The sequence below is a fragment of the Oncorhynchus clarkii genome, chromosome 30 (genome assembly GCF_045791955.1).
Source record: "Oncorhynchus clarkii lewisi isolate Uvic-CL-2024 chromosome 30, UVic_Ocla_1.0, whole genome shotgun sequence".
Taxonomy (NCBI): domain Eukaryota; kingdom Metazoa; phylum Chordata; class Actinopteri; order Salmoniformes; family Salmonidae; genus Oncorhynchus; species Oncorhynchus clarkii.
This window is the reverse complement of record NC_092176.1, coordinates 28,435,452-28,454,309: the sequence shown is the minus strand read 5'-3', so window position 1 is coordinate 28,454,309 and position 18,858 is coordinate 28,435,452. Positions and strand designations below refer to the sequence as shown.

At 41.8% G+C, this 18,858-nt stretch overlaps 1 protein-coding gene across 1 annotated transcript in view; it reads left to right on the top strand.

The window, feature by feature from the left end:
- LOC139390037 (zinc finger matrin-type protein 4-like) overlaps positions 1–18,858 on the top strand; it is a 161,483-nt gene that overhangs the window by 122,458 nt on the left and 20,167 nt on the right. Inside the window, exon 5 of the mRNA XM_071137147.1 lies at positions 3,202–3,423. Coding sequence (XP_070993248.1) covers positions 3,202–3,423 — 222 coding nt within the window. The remainder of the gene's footprint in view (positions 1–3,201; positions 3,424–18,858) is intronic.

The window sequence follows — 18,858 nt, the reverse complement described above, 5'->3', positions numbered from 1 at the left end:
GCCTCTCCTTCACCACAAGAAAACCGTTACAAGCGCACTTTGACCAGAGCTGGGCCCTGCACTATACAGAGATTAGGGTTCCATTTAGAGTGCATCATTTTGTGTGGTCCTGATGCCCCAGTGGATAGCTATATTTCCCCTATTGCTTATTTGTACAGCATGCATGAATTGCTTATGAAGTTGTGCTAAAGTTACAGTATTTATGGAGGATAAATATATTCCTATAAAAGGTTTATTAGCTTTCCGAGTTTTACTTCCTGCTTCTTATTAGTCTAGTCAGGACTGGAATCAACAAGCAGCCTATTTAAAGTTTTCTAAAAGAAAAATGACAACCTTTTCCCTGAGCCTGATTTTGATGGATGTTTTCCCTAAACCTCAGAGCAGCCCAGTCGATACTGTAACATGTCACTGCTGCTAGGGAAGGTTAATATATGTGGTGTAACAAACAAGGACACATATTCAAAACCACTCTGCATCTCTGCCTGATTTGCACATCCATGTTAGGTGGTAGGCAACCTATATCCCAAGAGTTACAGGCTCCTGTCACCAAAATAACAGCCACATTTTGGCAGTTATTCTTTCTTTCAAAAATGGCATTTGACCAAAATGCCAATCTCAGAAGTGATCTATGTTGTTAAGAGGACAGGCTGGCCATGTTGACCTACAGTGTCATGGGAGCCGTGCGATTAATCTGTTGTTTACACCTGCTACTTGAACTTAGAACTGACGTGAAGAGTCTAATGACAATAATTAGCTTTTATGAAATGTGCTTTGGGGATCTGAGAGTTTTTGATTGGTAGCCTAGTGGTACTGGAAATGTCACAGTCACAATTATGAACGACATGAAAGGCTGCCCTTTCTAAATTATTCAGGAAATGGTCATAAGGACAAATGCTGATAACCACAAGCAATAAATACCAGCATGAAGAATATACCATGATAATAAAGTTTGATTGTAAATTCTTAGCTAGATGTTGATGACATCTCTACTGAAAGACTATCATAATTGCACAAATATATCATAAAGCACTGGTCTTTTTACAGTGCATTCGGAAAGCATTCAGACCCCTTGACTTTTTCCACATTGTGTTACGTTACAGCCTTATTCTAAAATGGATTCAATTCAAATGTTTCCTGATCAATCTACACAGAATACCCCATAATGACGAAGTGAAACAGGCATTTCCGAATGCACTGTTTTTAAGGTGACACTTCATAAAACATTTTTCATCAAGTGTCAACATAAATAATGTTTGTTCCTAACTGTCAGAATGTATGTTCTTTATAATCAGCCTGGTCTCATAGACGAGACATAACATAGGAAAGGTAAATCCGGGACTCTCAAAAAAGTATGATATGTTACGTTTGGTAAGGTTACTTATTAAGGCAAAGCGAAAGTAGTGTGCTTGGTCGGGCTGGATGGGTAGGCAAATGTCTAGCAACCCAGAGGTTGTGTGTTTGAATCTCATCACGGACAACTTCAGCATTTTAGCAACTTTGCAACTACTTACTACTTTTTAGCTACTTTGCAACTACTTAGCATGTTAGCTAACCCTTCCCCTAACCCTTTAACGTAACTCCTAACCCCAACCTTAACCCTAACCTTAACCCTTAGCCTAGCTAGTGTTAGCCACCTAGCCGGATTTACGTTTACTATGTTACGTCTAGCCCTAAGTCCAGGTTGTTTAAATATATAATATTGCGCCACACGCACGCATAATGCAAATGAGATGAATTGCCTCGTGTTTGCCAATGAAAATTACACATTGCATTAAGCTGGTAGCTTGTGGAAGTCAAACTCATTAATTATGTTGCTACGAGGGATGCACTTCTCTTCGATTATGTGGAAAGAAGCTGAAAGACACAATTAGAGACAAGAAATTTGTGATCAGCATGTCTGTTTGAGCAAGACAAACAGAAAAGAGGGAAAATGCTTTGCCTTGTTAATGAAAAAGATCTATCTTCTTGAAATTAATACGTTTCTGCTTCCTTTTTGTTCCCTGACCCCATTGACATCACCATCCCCCACAAATGATATACTGTTCATTTCACACTCCTACAGCCACTTCATTCCCAGTTTCACATTCTGACATCCTCTTTACTGCTACAGCAGTTAATTGCCTGAATTAGATGCTGTCTAAACAAAGGGCTTTGTTATCAACTTTTACATGCCTTTGTGTGCTACAAGTGACAAACCGGCAAGAAATATAACCGTGTGCTTGTAGTCACTCCAGATCAAAAGCTATTTCCTACACTACCTTTCCCATTGTTTCCAGTGCCTCAGTTTGTTACTTCCTGCTACTATATTTAGGCAGTAGGTTCTTTATCAAAGTGATCTTTGAGTACTTATTTTTTTAAACAAATTTCCCATACGGTTTGAATGCTACCCCTTTTGATACGCTTTCCATAATGCAGTGTTTCATACACACTTCAGGAGAAAATACCCTTGGCTAGTAGAATGTCACCCGGGCTAGTATAAATTGTGGTCTACTAGCCCGGCTGGCCAGTGCCAAAAAATCCCTTCACAGTACAAGTTCTGACATAAAGATGAGCATAAATCACCATGCTGTAGCCTACCCTTATAATCAACATGGCGGAAGAACATGGTGCTGACGTTTGTGTTTCTACACTGCAACTCACAGGAGCTGCCACTTGGAGATGATGACTGCCTCACAGTGCCTCAGTGGTCTGTAATGGGATCTGATGTCTTCTAACGGGACCTCTGTACATGTTGACTTAAGAAGGGTGGGCTGAGCGCTCAAGTGGTAAAACGGATTATCTTGATAGCAAATCACATTTCGGAAAACGCAGTGCTGCACAATTTGATGTTTGTTCGGAGTTAATGGTGGCATCCATGCATGAAGGAACATTGCACACAAGTAGGCAGCAGTAAGTAGAGCAGGGTCTTTTTTCCGATTGCCAAGTATGATTTAGGATTTCTTCTTCAGGCTTGCCAGAGCCAAAGTGATGCAATGCCTGTTATTAGTGCTCATTTGTTGCCTCCCATTTTGCTATTTTTTTCACTTGGCAACAAAGCTTTTTGCTTTACCATGCTTCTTGCTTTCCTCAAGTTTTGTTCAGAAGCTGTTTCATAGCTGATGGTTAAAAAAACAAACACCTGTTTATGTTTTGGTAGAGTTTTGTCAAACAGCTGAACAATGTTGATGATAACTCCCCTGTCTTTGTTCTCTGTCCAATCAGAGGTGCCGCCCAGTCCGGTGAAAAGTTCCCTGGAAACTACCCCAGTGACCTCTCCTCGGCAGCGCAGGGACTCAGACCGCTACTGCCAGCTATGCAACGCCTGGTTCAACAACCCAGGCATGGCGCAGCAGCACTACGACGGCAAGAAGCACAATAAAAACGCAGCTCGCGCTGTCCTCCTGGAACAGCTGGGAAAGACCCTGGACATGGGAGAGATGAAAGGTACAGAACAGAGGAGGCCTGCGCCAGACTAGATACCTGGCAGTCTCTCTCTCGCTTTTTCGCACTCTCTCTCGCTCTATCATGTTGCACAGACAACCATGCAGCCCACTGCCTCCCCCCCTCACTCCCACTTATTAACAGACACGATTGTTACTTACCGTTGCTTCTGTGTGTAGTAACATTTATATATGAAAGTGTGTGTGTAGTAACATATATGAAATTGTGTGTGTGTAGTAACATTTATATATGAACATGTGTGTGTGTGTGTGTGTGTGTGTGTAGTAAAATGTATATATGAAAGTGTGTGTATGTGTGTAGTAACATTTATATATGAAAGTGTGTGTGTAGTAACATATATGAAAGTGTGTGTGTGTGTAACATTATGAAATGTGTGTGTGTGTGTGTGTGTGTGTGTAGTAACATTTATATATGAAAGTGTGTGTATGTGTGTTTGTAGTAAAATGTGTGTGTGTGTGTGTGTAGTAACATTTATATATGAAAGTGTGTGTATGTGTGTGTGTGTGTGTGTGTGTGTGTGTGTGTGTGTGTGTAGTAACATTTATATATGAAAGTGTGTGTATGTGTGTTTGTAGTAAAATGTGTGTGTGTGTGTGTGTGTGTGTGTGTGTGTGTGTGTGTGTGTGTGTGTGTGTGTGTGTGTGTGTGTGTGTGTGTGTGGATGTGTGTAGTAACATTTATATATGAAAGTGTGTGTGTGTGTGTAGTAACCTAGTTATATGGAATGACACAGGAAAAAGCCATGACAAGGTCTTACATTAAGTAAGAAAATAGAACCCTGTCTACTAGAGTGCATCAAATCTATTGTGCATCCAGTATGAGGAAATCTGCATGTACCTTACTGGGGGCTAAAGGCATAGGGGAAAATACACGACACAAATGAACTTGTCAGTTTTGCATTGCTGGTCTACTAGAATATGCACGTCAGCTGAATTCTCGTGACTATTACAGGCATTTGAGAAATGCCCAGGTATATGGTCAGTATGTGCTGTCATTCATTTGTACACTTCATGGCATTTATTACACTATTTAGTATGACACTATCATCTATTAAACGGGGAGCTGGGGAGAACCAATATCCTTTGATTGATGTTAAACAGGAGGCTCCTATTGTTCCGGCTGTGTTGAATACAGCCCTCCTGACATAGCTAGTGTCTGCTTCTATGTCAGCCAGAGAGAGCCACAGTGCAGAGGCTCGGTGTTGCTACGTACCCTGACTTGATAAGCCTGTTTCGGGCTGTTAATTTTGGAGTGGGGAGGGGGTATAGTGCTCTCACTCTCTCTTACTATCTCCTACCCACAATATGTCAATAACAATTACAGAATATTAGTCCAGCAGCAGGCTTCTGCGGTGGGGGGAGGGGTACCAGGGCAGCATGAAGAGCCCAGAATGTTGTAAAGTTAAGTAGTGCATGAGCAGACATAATGTGGGATGTCTCTTCAGTCATGTCTGATTAGGGATGTAACTTAGCCCCCTAACTACCAGTCGTATTGATACTTATGACTTATAGGTGGGCTCTGCAATGTCAGGGGCGAATTGGGATGCTCCGTGCAACCCAGTCACAACTGATTGAAGATGTACTGTTGCTTAGCTACTTAACTCCCGGTGTTATTGATGCTCACAGCTGGTAGGTGGGTTATGTCTTATCAGGGATGAATTTGGAGGCTCTGTGCTGCCCAGTCACATCTGAGATTTAGCCTTGTCCTAGTACTAACTCCAAGGATGATTATTCACGCTTAAGATTAACATGAGTCTTCGCTGACTCCACACTTTGAACTGCGTTGTTACGTACACCTCTTGGAGGAGGGAATGCAACACCCTGCTACATCTCAACTCACCGTGGAGTGAAAAAGTATGTGATTGTAGGTGTGGGGAAGGAAGACAGAGGTAGAGAAAAATACAGTTAACAGGGAATTTATTATTCCTTAACACGGTAAAGTGGGGAACAGGGGCTGGACGGAACCAAAGCAAAGAAAGTAAAAGTTAAAGAGTCCCCTCTCCTACCTTACCTGCCTTCCCACTTCTTACCTAACTTTAAACACCACCTGGCACTCTAACCAAAATTCAGGGGGTGGTCCGCCCAGGGTTTACCTAGTGTGCATATACAGATTAAATACTACGAGTTATGTATGCCCATAGGCCTCTTGCCTAAACACTCCCAAGGTGCATTCCCCTTCCCACCCTGGGAACAAATGAATAATTACCAATACTTTAAGTGAAAAATGTAATTAACCAAAAACACTTAAGTCCTATTGGCATACACATACCTCTGAATGAAGGAGCGGATGAAAAATGATATCCACAAAACTTTTATTGACCGCCACAACAATCAACACAGGACATAAAAATAAGCTATTTTCCCTAACAAAGGAACACTGGCTTTTATCAAGCTGGAGAACGATTTGGTAATGAAGAGACAAGAGGGAGGGGTCAGAGCTCCAATCAGCGATGGGGCCGACCAATCAGCTGCTTCTGGAATCCAGGAAGCCATTTCCTGAAATACACATACATACAAACCCACAACAACACAGATGCCTCCCAAAGCTGTCCTCGTTTCTCAGACAGTTCTGTCCTCGTTTCTCAGACAGTTCTGTCCCTGAATATCTCCTGAATGCTCTCTCCCAGACAGTTCTGTCCCTGAATATCTCCTGAATGCTCTCTCCCAGACAGGCACCGCTTGAAGTAGATGAGCCATAATTCAAAGCCAGCTTCATTTTCATTGGCTTCTTTTTCTGTACTTTGTGTCTAACAGAGTGTTTCCCCAATGTCACTATAGTCATTATGGGGGGCAGAATTCGACACTCGCAGCCTAGTGAGCGTTTCTCTCAGGTGATTATCAATTAGTAATGAAGTGGTAAATCATCCTAACAGGCAGAACTAGTATTGTGTGGATGGAGAGGAATGCAGGATGCATCCACAATGTAGGCCCCCAACCTATTAGTACTCTGTTCTGTAGAAGATGAGACTCCAGAGGAGGACCTGTCCACTTCTTTCTCTGCTCTGATTTACCAACAGCCTTTTGTTTTTGTTTTTCTTTTATCTCACCATCCCAAATCAAATTGTATTTGTCACATACACATGGTTAGCAGATGTTAATGCGAGTGTTGTGAAATGCTTGTGCTTCTAGTTCCAACAATGCAGTAATAACCAACGAGTAATCTAACCTAACAATTCCACAACTACAACCGTGTACACACAAGTGTAAAGGGATATAGATATATGAATGAGTGATGGTAAAGAACGGCATAGGCAAGATGCAGTAGATGGTATCGAGTACAGTATATACATATGAGATGAGTAATATAGGGTATGTAAACAAAGTGGCATAGTTTAAAGTGGCTAGTGATACATGTATTACATGAAGATGCAGTAGATGATATAGAGTACAGTATATACATATAAATATGAGATGAGTAATGTAGGGTATGTAAACATTATATTAAGTGGCATTGTTTAAAGTTGACAGTGATACATTTTTTCCATCAATTTCCATTATTAAAGTGTATGGAGTTGAGTCAGTATGTTGGCAGCAGCCACTCAATGTTAGTGGTGGCTGTTTAACAGTCTGATGGCCTTGAGATAGAAGCTGTTTTTCAGTCTCTCGGTCCCAGCTTTGATGCACCTGTACTGACCTCGCCTTCTGGATGATAGCGGGGTGAATAGGCAGTGGCTCAGGTGGTTGTTCAGGTGTAGTTTGCCCCTGGTGATACATTGTGCAGACCTCACTACCCTCTGGAGAGCCTTACGGTTGTGGGCGGAGCAGTTGCCATACCAGGCGGTGATATAGCCCGACAGGATGCCCTCGATTGTGCATCTGTAGAAGTTTGTGAGTGCTTTTGGTGACAAGCCGAATTTCTTCAGCCTCCTGAGGTTGAAGAGGCGCTGCTGCGCCTTCTTCACAACGCTGTCTGTGTGGGTGGACCAATTCAGTTAGTCCGTGATGTGTACGCCGAGGAACTTAAAACTTACTACCCTCTCCACTACTGTCCCGTCGATGTGGATAGGGGGGTGCTCCTTCTGCTGTTTCCTGAAGTCCACAATCATCTCCTTTGTTTTGTTGACGTTGAGTGTGAGGTTATTTTCCTGACACCACACTCGGAGGGCCCTCACCTCCTCCCTCCCTATCCTAAACACGGCTAACCTCACTATTATCCTCTACCATCCTAAACCCTGCTAACTTCACACTATGATCATCTGGGTACAGCCATGTTCTCTGGTTTTACATTTCCCTGCAGAGTTGAGACTTCATGGAGCTTTGTAAAGCTGCACTACATACTGCACTGCCTGCCTCTAAAAGGGTGTGTGCATATGTTTCATAGCTACCTACTTGTATACACTATACAGCACCTTACAGTGATCTATAACATAAGGGCTTATGTAATATGCATGTATCGTAGCTAGCTATACCTGCATACGAGGCCCTCTGTTCCACTAGGAGCTGAAAGGAATAACTATACTGTACCTGCATACAGTTCCTAGGTTATCTATACCATACGGGCTTATGTCATCTGTATGTACTGTACAATATGTACTGTTAACTTGACTGTACCCTATATCTTATGTAGTGCACTACTTTTGACCAATGCCCATACGGCTCTGGTCAAAAGTAGTGCACTATGTAGGGAATAGGGTGCCATTTGGGACATAATCCACATCACCTCCATACATCAATTAATGTAATGTAGGGAAAATGTAAGCAAGACCCAAGACAGTCCAATCTACCCTGGTTAGTTCATGATGTATAGTATTGAATTGCTGCAGTCTATTTTAGAGACTGCTCATGGTGCGTTGTTTCTTTATAAAGTCCTTTTTTGGAAGTAACAGAAGATGATGAATGGTGTGAGTCACATTCCAAAACATGTTTCCTTGCTAGAAGAGCAAAAACTGTTCTTATTATTGTTATCATATAAAATTGAAATATAGCTTCTACTTCTAAGTTGTTCTTTCTCTTCTAAGATAATAAATACGTGTCTCTATTATTATTACTGTTATCATCTAATATATACATATAGCTTTGGGTTATGGAGGAGGAGGTGCATTATCTACACTATATTCCAACATCATGGGCATTAATATGGAGTTGGTCCCACTTTGCTGCTATAACAGCCACCACTCTTCTGGGAAGGCTTTCCACTAGATGTTGGAACATTGCTGCGGGGACTTGCCTCCATTCAGCCACAAGAGCATTAGTGAGGTTGGGCACTGATGTTGGGCAATTAGGCCTGGCTTGCAGTCGGCGTTCCAATACATCCCAAAGGTGTTTGATGGGGTTGAGGTCAGGGCCCTGCGCAGGCCAGTCAAGTTCTTCCACACCGATCTTGACAAACCATTTCTGCATGGACCTCGTTTTGTGCATGGGTGCATTGTCATGCTGAAACAGGAAAGAGCCTTCCCCAAACTGTTGCCATAAAGTTGGAAGCAAAGAATTGTTTAAAATTGCATTGTATGCTGTAGCATTAAGATTTTCCTTCACTGGAACTAAGGGGCCTAGCCCGAACCATGAAAAACTGCCCCAGACCATTATTCTTCCTCCACCAAACTTCACAGTTGACACTATGCATTGGGACAGGTAGCATGCTCCTGGCATCCGCCAAACCCCGTCAGACAAAGGCTTGTGTGCGGCTGCTCAGCCATGGAAACCCATTTCATGAAGCTCCCAAAGAAACAGTTATTGTGCTGAGGTTGCTTCCAGAGGTAGTTTGGAACTCGGTAGTGGGGGTTGCAACTGAGGAAAGATTATTTTTACGCGCTACGAGCTTCAGCACTTGGAAGTCCTTATTTGTGACCTTGTATGGCATACCACTTCGCGGCTGAGCCATTGTTGTTCCTAGACTTTCCACTTCACAATAACAGCACTTACAGTTGACCCGGGCAGCTCTAGCAGGGCAGAAATTTGATTAACTGACTTGTTGGAAAGGTGGCATCCTATGACGGTGCCGTGTTGAAAGTCACTGAGCTCTTCAGTAAGGCCATTCTACTGCCAATGTTTGTCTGTGGAGATTGCATGGCTGTGTGCTCGATATTATACACCTGTCAGCAACGGGTGTGTCTGAAATAGCCGAATCCACTCATTTGAAGGGGTGTCCACATGCTTTTGTATATATATATATATATATATATATATATATATATATATAATGTGTATTCAATCTGAATATAATGGTGTCCGTTGCTGTGGCAAAGCGTTGGACAACTGATTCTGAGAGATGTGGTTCTATCTAGACTGGAACACTGTAGTAATTTATGACAAGAGAAAGACAAAATAGGAGATGGTGCCATTTTCTTGTTTCCATTGCACAGGCAAATAATGGCAGTTCTCCCAGGGGCTACCTCGGTATAAGCCCCTGGCTCCATGGACTGATGACACACATTTATACAATTGCTCTCGCTTTGATAGTATTTTCCTCCCTCCAGTCAAACTCATCATATGACTGAGTTTGTATGCAAACCAAATGGCACCCTATTCCCTATTTAGTGCGTTTGACCGGGCCCATAAAAGTATTGCACTATATAGGGAATAGGGGTGACATTTGGGACCCATCCTGAGACTGTAGACTGCACTGCAACCCAGACCATTTTGTTTTAACTAACACTGTAAGGAGATTTACACTTCTCTGCTGTATGTCTCATGTGCTTAGTCTATAAGAAAACATGCTTATTGAGCAGAAAGGAGGACAAGACTGGTTTATTATGGTGCGGCTGGCCCCTAAGCTATATCTGTCTTATAACTAATTCTCATCAAATGAAAATAGGGGCACTTACTTGAATCAGTTGCACTTTTAGTTTGGTTTCAAATGTTCTGGGGCTGGGCACTATTTTCACTACTAGTCTTCTCCACTTCGGAATGGGGGCCCAGCTTTGTGTCATAGAACCAATGCTCATTTACAGTTTTTTCCAACTGCTTACACAAGTTTTCAAAACTGTCTCCTTTTTTTCAAAACTCTACACACAATTCCCAAAACTGCACACACAAAATGCATTCAAAATGCCATAAACACATGTCAGAATGAAGCATTTGCATCAAATGGCAAACACTGCTTTCATAATACTACATTTTTTGATATACCATGTAAACACTGTTGTTCTAAATCTTAAGCTCTTTGGTCTTTCATAGGCTTATATCTACATTTCAATACAATGTTCTACAGTGAATGTAATCTGCTGAGGGGTAACAAGTACACTGTAAACACCAATGCAATGTAGAAACAGAAAATATTTATTAGGCCAAACATTACTGTTGTATACAGTAGCATACAACAAAACCATAAACATATGTAAACCAAAAGTATATTCTTTAGAATACAGTAAAGAACACAATTGTGTGTGTGGGGTCCAAGGGGGCAGTACAGGAATTGGTGGGGGTGGGGGGGGGAGGCGGGGGGCAGTCACCAGTGCTAAGCTACGCTTCATCTCTTCTCCAGCCTGAGTCTGGCCACAATACTTCGTCCACATCACAAGATACGTTTTCTCTTGCCAAACATCGAGGAAAGTATCTCCTAGCATGGCTTATCCAACCTTGGACAGAGGAAACTTCTATGTCCCCACATAGACCATATTTATAATTGCAGTCTCTTGTACATCTGTAAACAAGCGTCCTCGTCCTCCATGATGTCTTTGCCTTTCCACTCTGTACAGAATTCAAACACAGTATGTGTTCAGCATAGGAACTGTAAACAATGTACAAAAAAAATGTAGTACAGCATGATAACCAACCTCATTCATTCAATGAAGTGCAGTAAATTGATGGCTTAGAGTTACAAATGTTTATGTAATACTATGAAGTCATACGTATTTTACAGTACATTACTGTAATGCTAAAATAGTCATTAGATAGTTGAATACCTGTTCTCATTTCTTAAGGTTCGAATTATGGACGCCACTGTAAATCGACTCAAATTGGGCTGGACTCTCAGTCCAGCCTCTCTCATGGTCAAACCGTGGTTGATCACATAAATGTTTTTTGCCCTAATCTCATTAGAGATGCCTCTCCTTCCTTCTCTTCTTTGCCCTCGTCCTCTTCCTCCTACTCCTCTTGCTCTCTGTCCATTGTTGGCATCCATTGTTCAAAACAGGGAATCTGACCTTTGACCTATTTATAGGCCTATACTACAGTAAAGCAGTGATTGGTTAGTGATCAGTTAAGCTATTAGTGTTTGCACATGTGAGGAGTGTGTGTGTGACCTGGTGAATAAGTGTAGCATTTTGATTGGTTGTGTTTGGAAAAGGAAAGCAAGTCACTTCCTGTTAGATTTTTGTGTTTTAGGTTGAGAATATGCAATTTTATGCAATTGACAACTGAGTCAAAGGCTGAGAAATAGCTTATGGTTTTGCACATTTGGTGTGTAGTTTTGCACTTTGAGTGAGAGGTTTCAAAAATCGTGTGACATGAAAAGATTTTGTGTGTAAGCAGTTGGAAAAAACTGTAAATGAAAAATAGGAGCCAGCACTCACTTAATTCAGTTGCACTGTTCACTGCTAAAATGTTCTTTAACAAGCAACATATCCTAACAGAGCACAACTTTCATTGAGCACATTTGGTTAAGAAAGTGTTGGAAGCTGTCGTCATGGAATAAGCTAATGGGGATCCGAATAAAGACTAAAGCACATTCTCTTGTCATCCTGATAGAACTACTGCTGCCATGCCATCTCTCTGCCTTCATCTCTCTCTCTCATCATCAGGTTTATTAATCAGTCCCTTCAGATCTCACGTCCAAACAGATGCATGCACATCTAATGCAATCTGATATGATTGCATCAGTGATTATGACGTTTAGTTTACACCATAGCCAGCCCTGTCAATCAAGCCAAGACATGACGATAAATTGTGTTTTCCGAACTCCATCCTAGCATGGTTAATTGGAGAGACGTCTCCGGGAGATGTGATATGGCACGTCCTCTCTACCAGCTTCAGCAGCTTTTTCCCAGAGCCCTGCATTCCCAATTCACAGGCCACTCCTTTTGTCTGTCTGTATGCTGCCATTTCCATCCCTCCTGACCCTAAAATAGATCTAATACTACCTTAATGGCAGGCTCAGCTGATCAAGTTCCTCTCCAAGAGGGCAGAGGAGGAAGGAAGGCTCTGTTCAAGTTGTCATATATTTCATCGAAGGAGGAGAGGCAATTCAATCTGGAGACAACCCAGGAGAGCGGGAGATTACACCAACCCTAAACTGAATTTATTTCCCATCGTATTGGTGTACTGTGTTTTCAGAATGGAATTTTATCTGCAGCAGGATTCACTGAACAAGATTGCTTTTAACAAGGATTTCATTTCAACACTTTGTATTGTTTAAAGATGGATTAGATGGAAAGATGAGCTGCCTTTTTAGAGCAACAGGGGATCTGTGTTTCCACTGCAGGCTTTATCCACATTATTTGGAATTCACCATTTCCCTGATGAAGACATGTTTTTTGAAACGCGTCGGTGGTAAGCAAATTCAATTAAGGCTTATTTTGCTGCAGGCCTTTAGCTTTATAATTTATTTTATTTAGTTCTCAGCATTTCCCTATCCATGAATATAATCCTTGTCAACTAGTTTGAGATCACAAAGGAATGAGGAATGTTTTTCATTACATGTAATACAGCCAAGAAGCTGATTGTATTTCAAGAAGCTGATTGTAGTTTTGGACTATTGGGCCATTTGTCCGGATCTGAGTGGTGTTCCCTTGCCTTCAGAGGAAGCATATGCTCATTTCAGGAGATGCACCATTGGAGTGGGCCAGATGGATCGTGGTTAATTTAGCATGAACCAGCACCACCATGGACCAGCACCACCTTGGACCAGCACCACCTTTCTCTGCTCATAAACAATCCATGATTACACTGTTGATCGATCATTATCTGGCTGCCACAGGTTCTCCGTTGCTGGCCTCTGAAGGCCGGGACAATATCTCTCAGTTAACAATTGAGACAATGAAAGATGTGGCTGGAATAATATTCCATATTATGCAGTAGAGTGACTCAATTGAGCATTGACATAGGATATTCCCATTAGAGATACACTAGGGGAAGGAAGAGATGAATAGGATAACAAGAAGAATGCAAGAAGGATGAGCATGATCCGAGTGAATGCAGAAGCCGCAGACAGAGGCCCAGCGCTCCAGCGGTGGTAAGCTGGTGCTTTATTGCTCGTGCAGGGCAGGCGCCATGGGAGGTGCTTCAGGTTGGATGGTGTTGATGGATGCCGGGACTGCAGCACATTCTTTCAACTTTTCAAAAAGCGTTTGAGAATTGGCCTGTCAAAATGCCACGCAGTGCCGAGTCTCAGCGCCACCTCCGCCACTTTAATGTCAGAGTCATGAAAGTGTCAGGGGAACCTCGCTCTCTCTTTCTCTCTCCCTCTCGCAAAATTGAAATCAGAGCTTTAGGCAAAGCAATTGTCGCTCTGGCACATGGTTACGGAGAGGCTGATCAACAGATGGAGAGATTGCAGAGAGAGCGCGAGGGAGAGTCTTGTCTCCCATCTTAGATACATCTGTCTGAACTTCATTAAAATGGGATCATAACAGCTACGTTTCTATTTATCTTTGACAGGGATAACAGTCAACAAGCACTTAACATCAGTGTCATCCAGGTACAGTAGTGGATGATGTTGGACATGATCTGTGTACTTTGTTTCTGCTGCTGCCCTTTGTTCAGTCTGACTTATAACTTCATTTGAGACAATCTGGGAGCCATGCTCTCTCTCGCTCTCTCTCTCAATTCAATGGGGAAACATATGTTAACATTGCCAAGGCAAGTGAAATAGATAAACAAAAGTGAAATAAACAATAAAAAGTAAACATTACACAAAAGTTCCAAAAGAATAAAGACATTTAAAATGTTTTATTATGTCTATATACAGTTTGTAACAATGTGCAAATAGTTAAACTACAAAAGGAAATTAAATAAATATGGGTTGTATATACAATGGTGTTTGTTATTCACTGGTTGCTCTTTCTACCTCGTTTTGTGGGCAGTGTGCATATAGCCTGTCTTCTCTTGAAAGCCAGGTCTGCCTACGGCGACCTTTTTGCTCAGTTTTTTTGTTAATTACTTGACACATTGGAAATAATTATCTTTATGTTTTCCCATGATTTGTTTGGGTCTAAGTGTGTTGCATTCCTGGGGTCTGTTTGTGAACAGAGCTACATGACCAGCTTGCTGATGGGACTCTTCTCCAGGTTAATCTCTCTGTAGGTGATGGCTTTGTTATGGAAGGTTTGGGAATCGCTTCCTTTCAGGTGGTTGTGTAATTTAATGGCTCTTTTCTCGATTTTGATCATTAGCGGGTATCGGCTAAAATCTGGTGTTTCAATTAGTTTTTTCCCCCCATTTGGTGAATTATTGGTTGGTGAGCGGACCCCACAACCATAAAGGGCAATGAAAACTTTGCCTTTGTTTTGGTTTGTTTGTTTGTCAATTAGGGTGTGCAGGATGAACATCCCAAAGCTGAGGATGATGTTAAAGAGTTTAAATATAGCCAATTGGAATTTCTGGTCTGTATATTTTCAATTTCATGTAGGATACCATCAACATCACAGGCCTTTTTGGGTTGGAGGGTTTGTATTTTGTCCTGTAGTTCATTCAATGTCATTTGGAGAATCCAGTGGGTTCTGGTAGTCTTAAATAGCTGACTCTAAGATTTGTAATTTATCATGCATATGTTTTTGCTGTTTGTTCTTTGTTATAGACCCCAAAAATATGGGGGGTGGTTAATCCACACATCTCCGTTTTGGACAGATAACTCTTCGTGTTGTTGTTTGTTTAGTGTGTTCCGATTTTCCCAGAAGTGGTTAGTCTATGGATTCTTCAACTACACTGAGCTGATTTCTGACATGCTGTTCCTTCTTTTTCCATAGTGTATTTCTGTATTGTTTTAATGATTCACCATAGTGAAGGCGTAGACTCAGGTTTTCTGAGTCTCTATGTTTTTGGTTGGATAGGTTTCCTATAGGTTTTTGCATTCTTCATCAAATATTGTCATTGTTGTTAATTTTCTTAGGTTGTCTGCTTGAAATGTTCAGATTTGACAGGGAAGCTGAAAGGTCAAATATACTGTTTAGGCTTTCTACTCCCAAGTTTATACAGATATTACAGATATAAGTTTTGTCCATGAAGTTGTCTAAAAGGGATTGAATTAGTTGTTGCCTAATTGGTTTTGGTAGGTTTCTACACTGCTATCCATCTATAGCATTTCTTAAAATTGTGCAGTTCCTTTGGCTTTGATGCATCGTGATTGAGTATTGCTCTGCTCAGGTATACTGAGATTTTGCTTAAGAGTGTCAGGTTCTTGTCCAGTTCTGGTGACAGTGTGAATTTAAGTCACCACAAACTAGTACATGTCTCTGGGTCTGGAAATGGTCGATCTCCCCTTCAAAGATGGAGAAGCTGTCATCGTTAAAGTATGGGTATTCTATTGGGGGTATATAGGTAGCACACATGAGGAAATGTTTCTCTGTTGAGATAATTTCCTTATTAATTTCTAGCCAGATGTAAAATGTTCCTGTTTTCACTAATTTAATAGTGGGTTAGGTCTGCTCTACACCAAATTAGCATACCCCCCCCCCGAGTCTCTTCCCTGTTTCACAACTTGGAGTTTGTTGGATTGGATTACCAGCTCTCTGGGCAACCAGTGGGCCCATCTCCTCTATACCATGTTTCTTGTAGGATGAAAATGTTTGATTTTTCCAATTTCTTTGATGAAGTCTGGGTTCCTGCTCTTTAGGCCAAAGGCAGATGACCTCAGACCTTGCATATTCCAGGATAAGATTGAAAAAGCTTCTTTGAACACAAAACTTTTACCATCACTCCCTTGAGTGCTATGGCCACCCTTTCCTGCTGGGCCCTCAGGTCGTTTGTGCCCGTGTGAATTATAATGTGGCTGGGGGACCCTAGTGTGTCCTCTGACAACAGCCATTTGAGACAATGAGGAGCAGCCATTTGAATCAAGGGATAAGCTGTAGGTGTACCTGGCATTGGAGTCTCCTCGAGTGGATGTGTGGGAGTTGTCAGGAAAGCTATCGGGGGAGCTATCGGAAGGGGTTGGGATCTGTTGGGTTGGTGGGTCCTGTATTGTCTGTCCTATTGTGGTGTTGAGGTTGTCCGGGTCTGAGGTGGGCTGTTGTTGTGCTGGTCTGGTTTGTTCTGTCTGGATTATGTGGACTAGCTCTCTGAGCTCCACCATGTCTCTCTCCAGCTCAGTGAATTTATCCCTCTAAATGATGGAGGAGCATTGTAGTTGTGGGACCTGGGTGTGTTCAGTGCTGGGGGGGGGGGGGGGGGGGTGATCAGACTCACTCAGGGTGGAGGAGTCGTCACTGATAGAGAGCTTTTCCTGCTGTGCTCTCTCTTTGATCCCGTAAAAGTCCTGCTGGAACTGCTCGAGGATGCCTTGCATCATTACTGTCCCAGACTTGTACACGTTGACAGAGGTTGTTTCAATTTCCTCAATGTCTAGTATTCTGAGTTTCCACCCTGGGCCAATACCCTCTCTCTTTACATGGGGGTAGTGTGCTCTTATAGCACTGTGCCATGCCAGGGGATGTTCTCTGTGGAAAATTAAGTTGCTTATGTTCCCCTCTTTGTAGCAGTCAGCAAATAGTTTCTCTGGGTTGTCCTTGAGGAGCTTATTTTTGTACTTATTCTGTGCCATGTTATTTTTAATATCCAAAGGTTACTGCACAGGGATACGCCATGGTGCAGGGGGCTTCAAAGGGCTCTGCATTTGGGTGGGGGAGGCTGTGAAACTGCTGCATTGTTAGGCTCAATAGTTTTCACACATCACTTTACACTTCAGTGCTAATTGAAGTTGCAGCCAGGCCTGCTCTGTCCTAGCTGCTTGGTAGCCTTATTTACTACGTTGTATATAAACAAATTACTTATAGATTATTGTATTTTACTTTTTGGCTTCAGAAGTAGGTTCAGACTAAACATCATTTTGCGTTGGATGGTATTACCAGGTTTCGGTTTGTTATAATTTTTGTCTTGATAGTCCTTGGTAGTAAGAATCCAATCAGTTCATTTTGTCCAAAATCAAGGTTTTAGGTATGAACTTTTGATTTGGTTTGAATGTTTTGATATAGAGGGTAGTATCCTGTATAAGTGTATCAATATTTATCCCACTATAATTCTATTGTTTTTGCAGAAGAACTCAGGAGCTCATGAGCACATGATCTCTCTCTGCCTCTCTCTGTGTGTCTCGCTCTCTGTGTGTCTCGCTCTCTGTGTGTCTCGCTCTCTGTGTGTCTCGGATTACCTCCTTTACCACTCTCTCTCGCTGCCTCTTGATAAGACACATGATGTTTTAATGCTGTGATCTAGAGAGAAAGGCTCATCAACATGGGGAGACCTGACCTTAGGTCGGAGGAGAGATTGGACAATTAGATTCAATGATGGTGGAGAAGTGGGGACATGTATCTTTACCTTGGCCTTTATTACCCTCCAAACAATGTTTATAGGTTTAACTCTATTCAGAGAGAAGAAGCAAGCGATTGGGCAATTTGTCATGCCACTGTGTCATGAGCCTCAACATAACAGCCATTACACTGACCACTTACTCTGTTAATGTGTACCAAATGGCACCCTATTCCCTTTATAGTACACTACTTTTAATGGACCCTTGTCAAAAATAGTGCACTGTCAACGAAATAGGGTGCCATTTTGGACACATCCACAGATACAGGGTTTGTCACTCTATTAGTTGCTGATTTGGTGATCCACAGTCGCCGAAGACATCAGAAGGGGTGAGAAATAGAGTGATCATCTCACTCAGATTTTATTTGAATTTTGGAGTTTGCTTTGGCTAATACAACAGGCTAACAAGCTATGGTTTGTAACAAAATACAGTCAACAGCTCAAATTTCACTCAAAGCAGGGCTCTGGCTAATAAGAGCCAAGGTGTGTCAAAATTCTCATCTCATCATTTTAATGTAATTTCATCGTGATCAATACTGAATGTGTGACAGTTTAGTGTGGGCACGTCTTTAATTGATTATTTACATTTCCCCCACCAGAAGTAGTAGAGTGGATAGACTAGGACACATGCAAGAGTAGAGCAATGAGCACTGACCCTAGTCTCAAATGGCACCCTATTCCCTATATAGCGCACTACTTTTGACCAGGGTCCATAGTAGAGGTCGACCGATTAATCGTAATGGCTGATTAATTAGGGCCGATTTCAAGTTTTCATAACAATCGGAAATCTGTATTTTTGGACACCGATTTGGCCGATTATTTATTATTATTGTTTTACACCTTTATTTAATCTTTATTTAACTAGGCAAGTCAGTTAAAAAAAAGTGTTATTTTCTCTTTTTTTGAATCTTACCCCCTTTTCTCCCCAATTTTGTGTTATCCAATTGTTAGTAGTTACTATCTTGTCTCATCGCTACAACTCACGTACGGGCTCGGGAGAGACGAAGGTGGAAAGCCATGC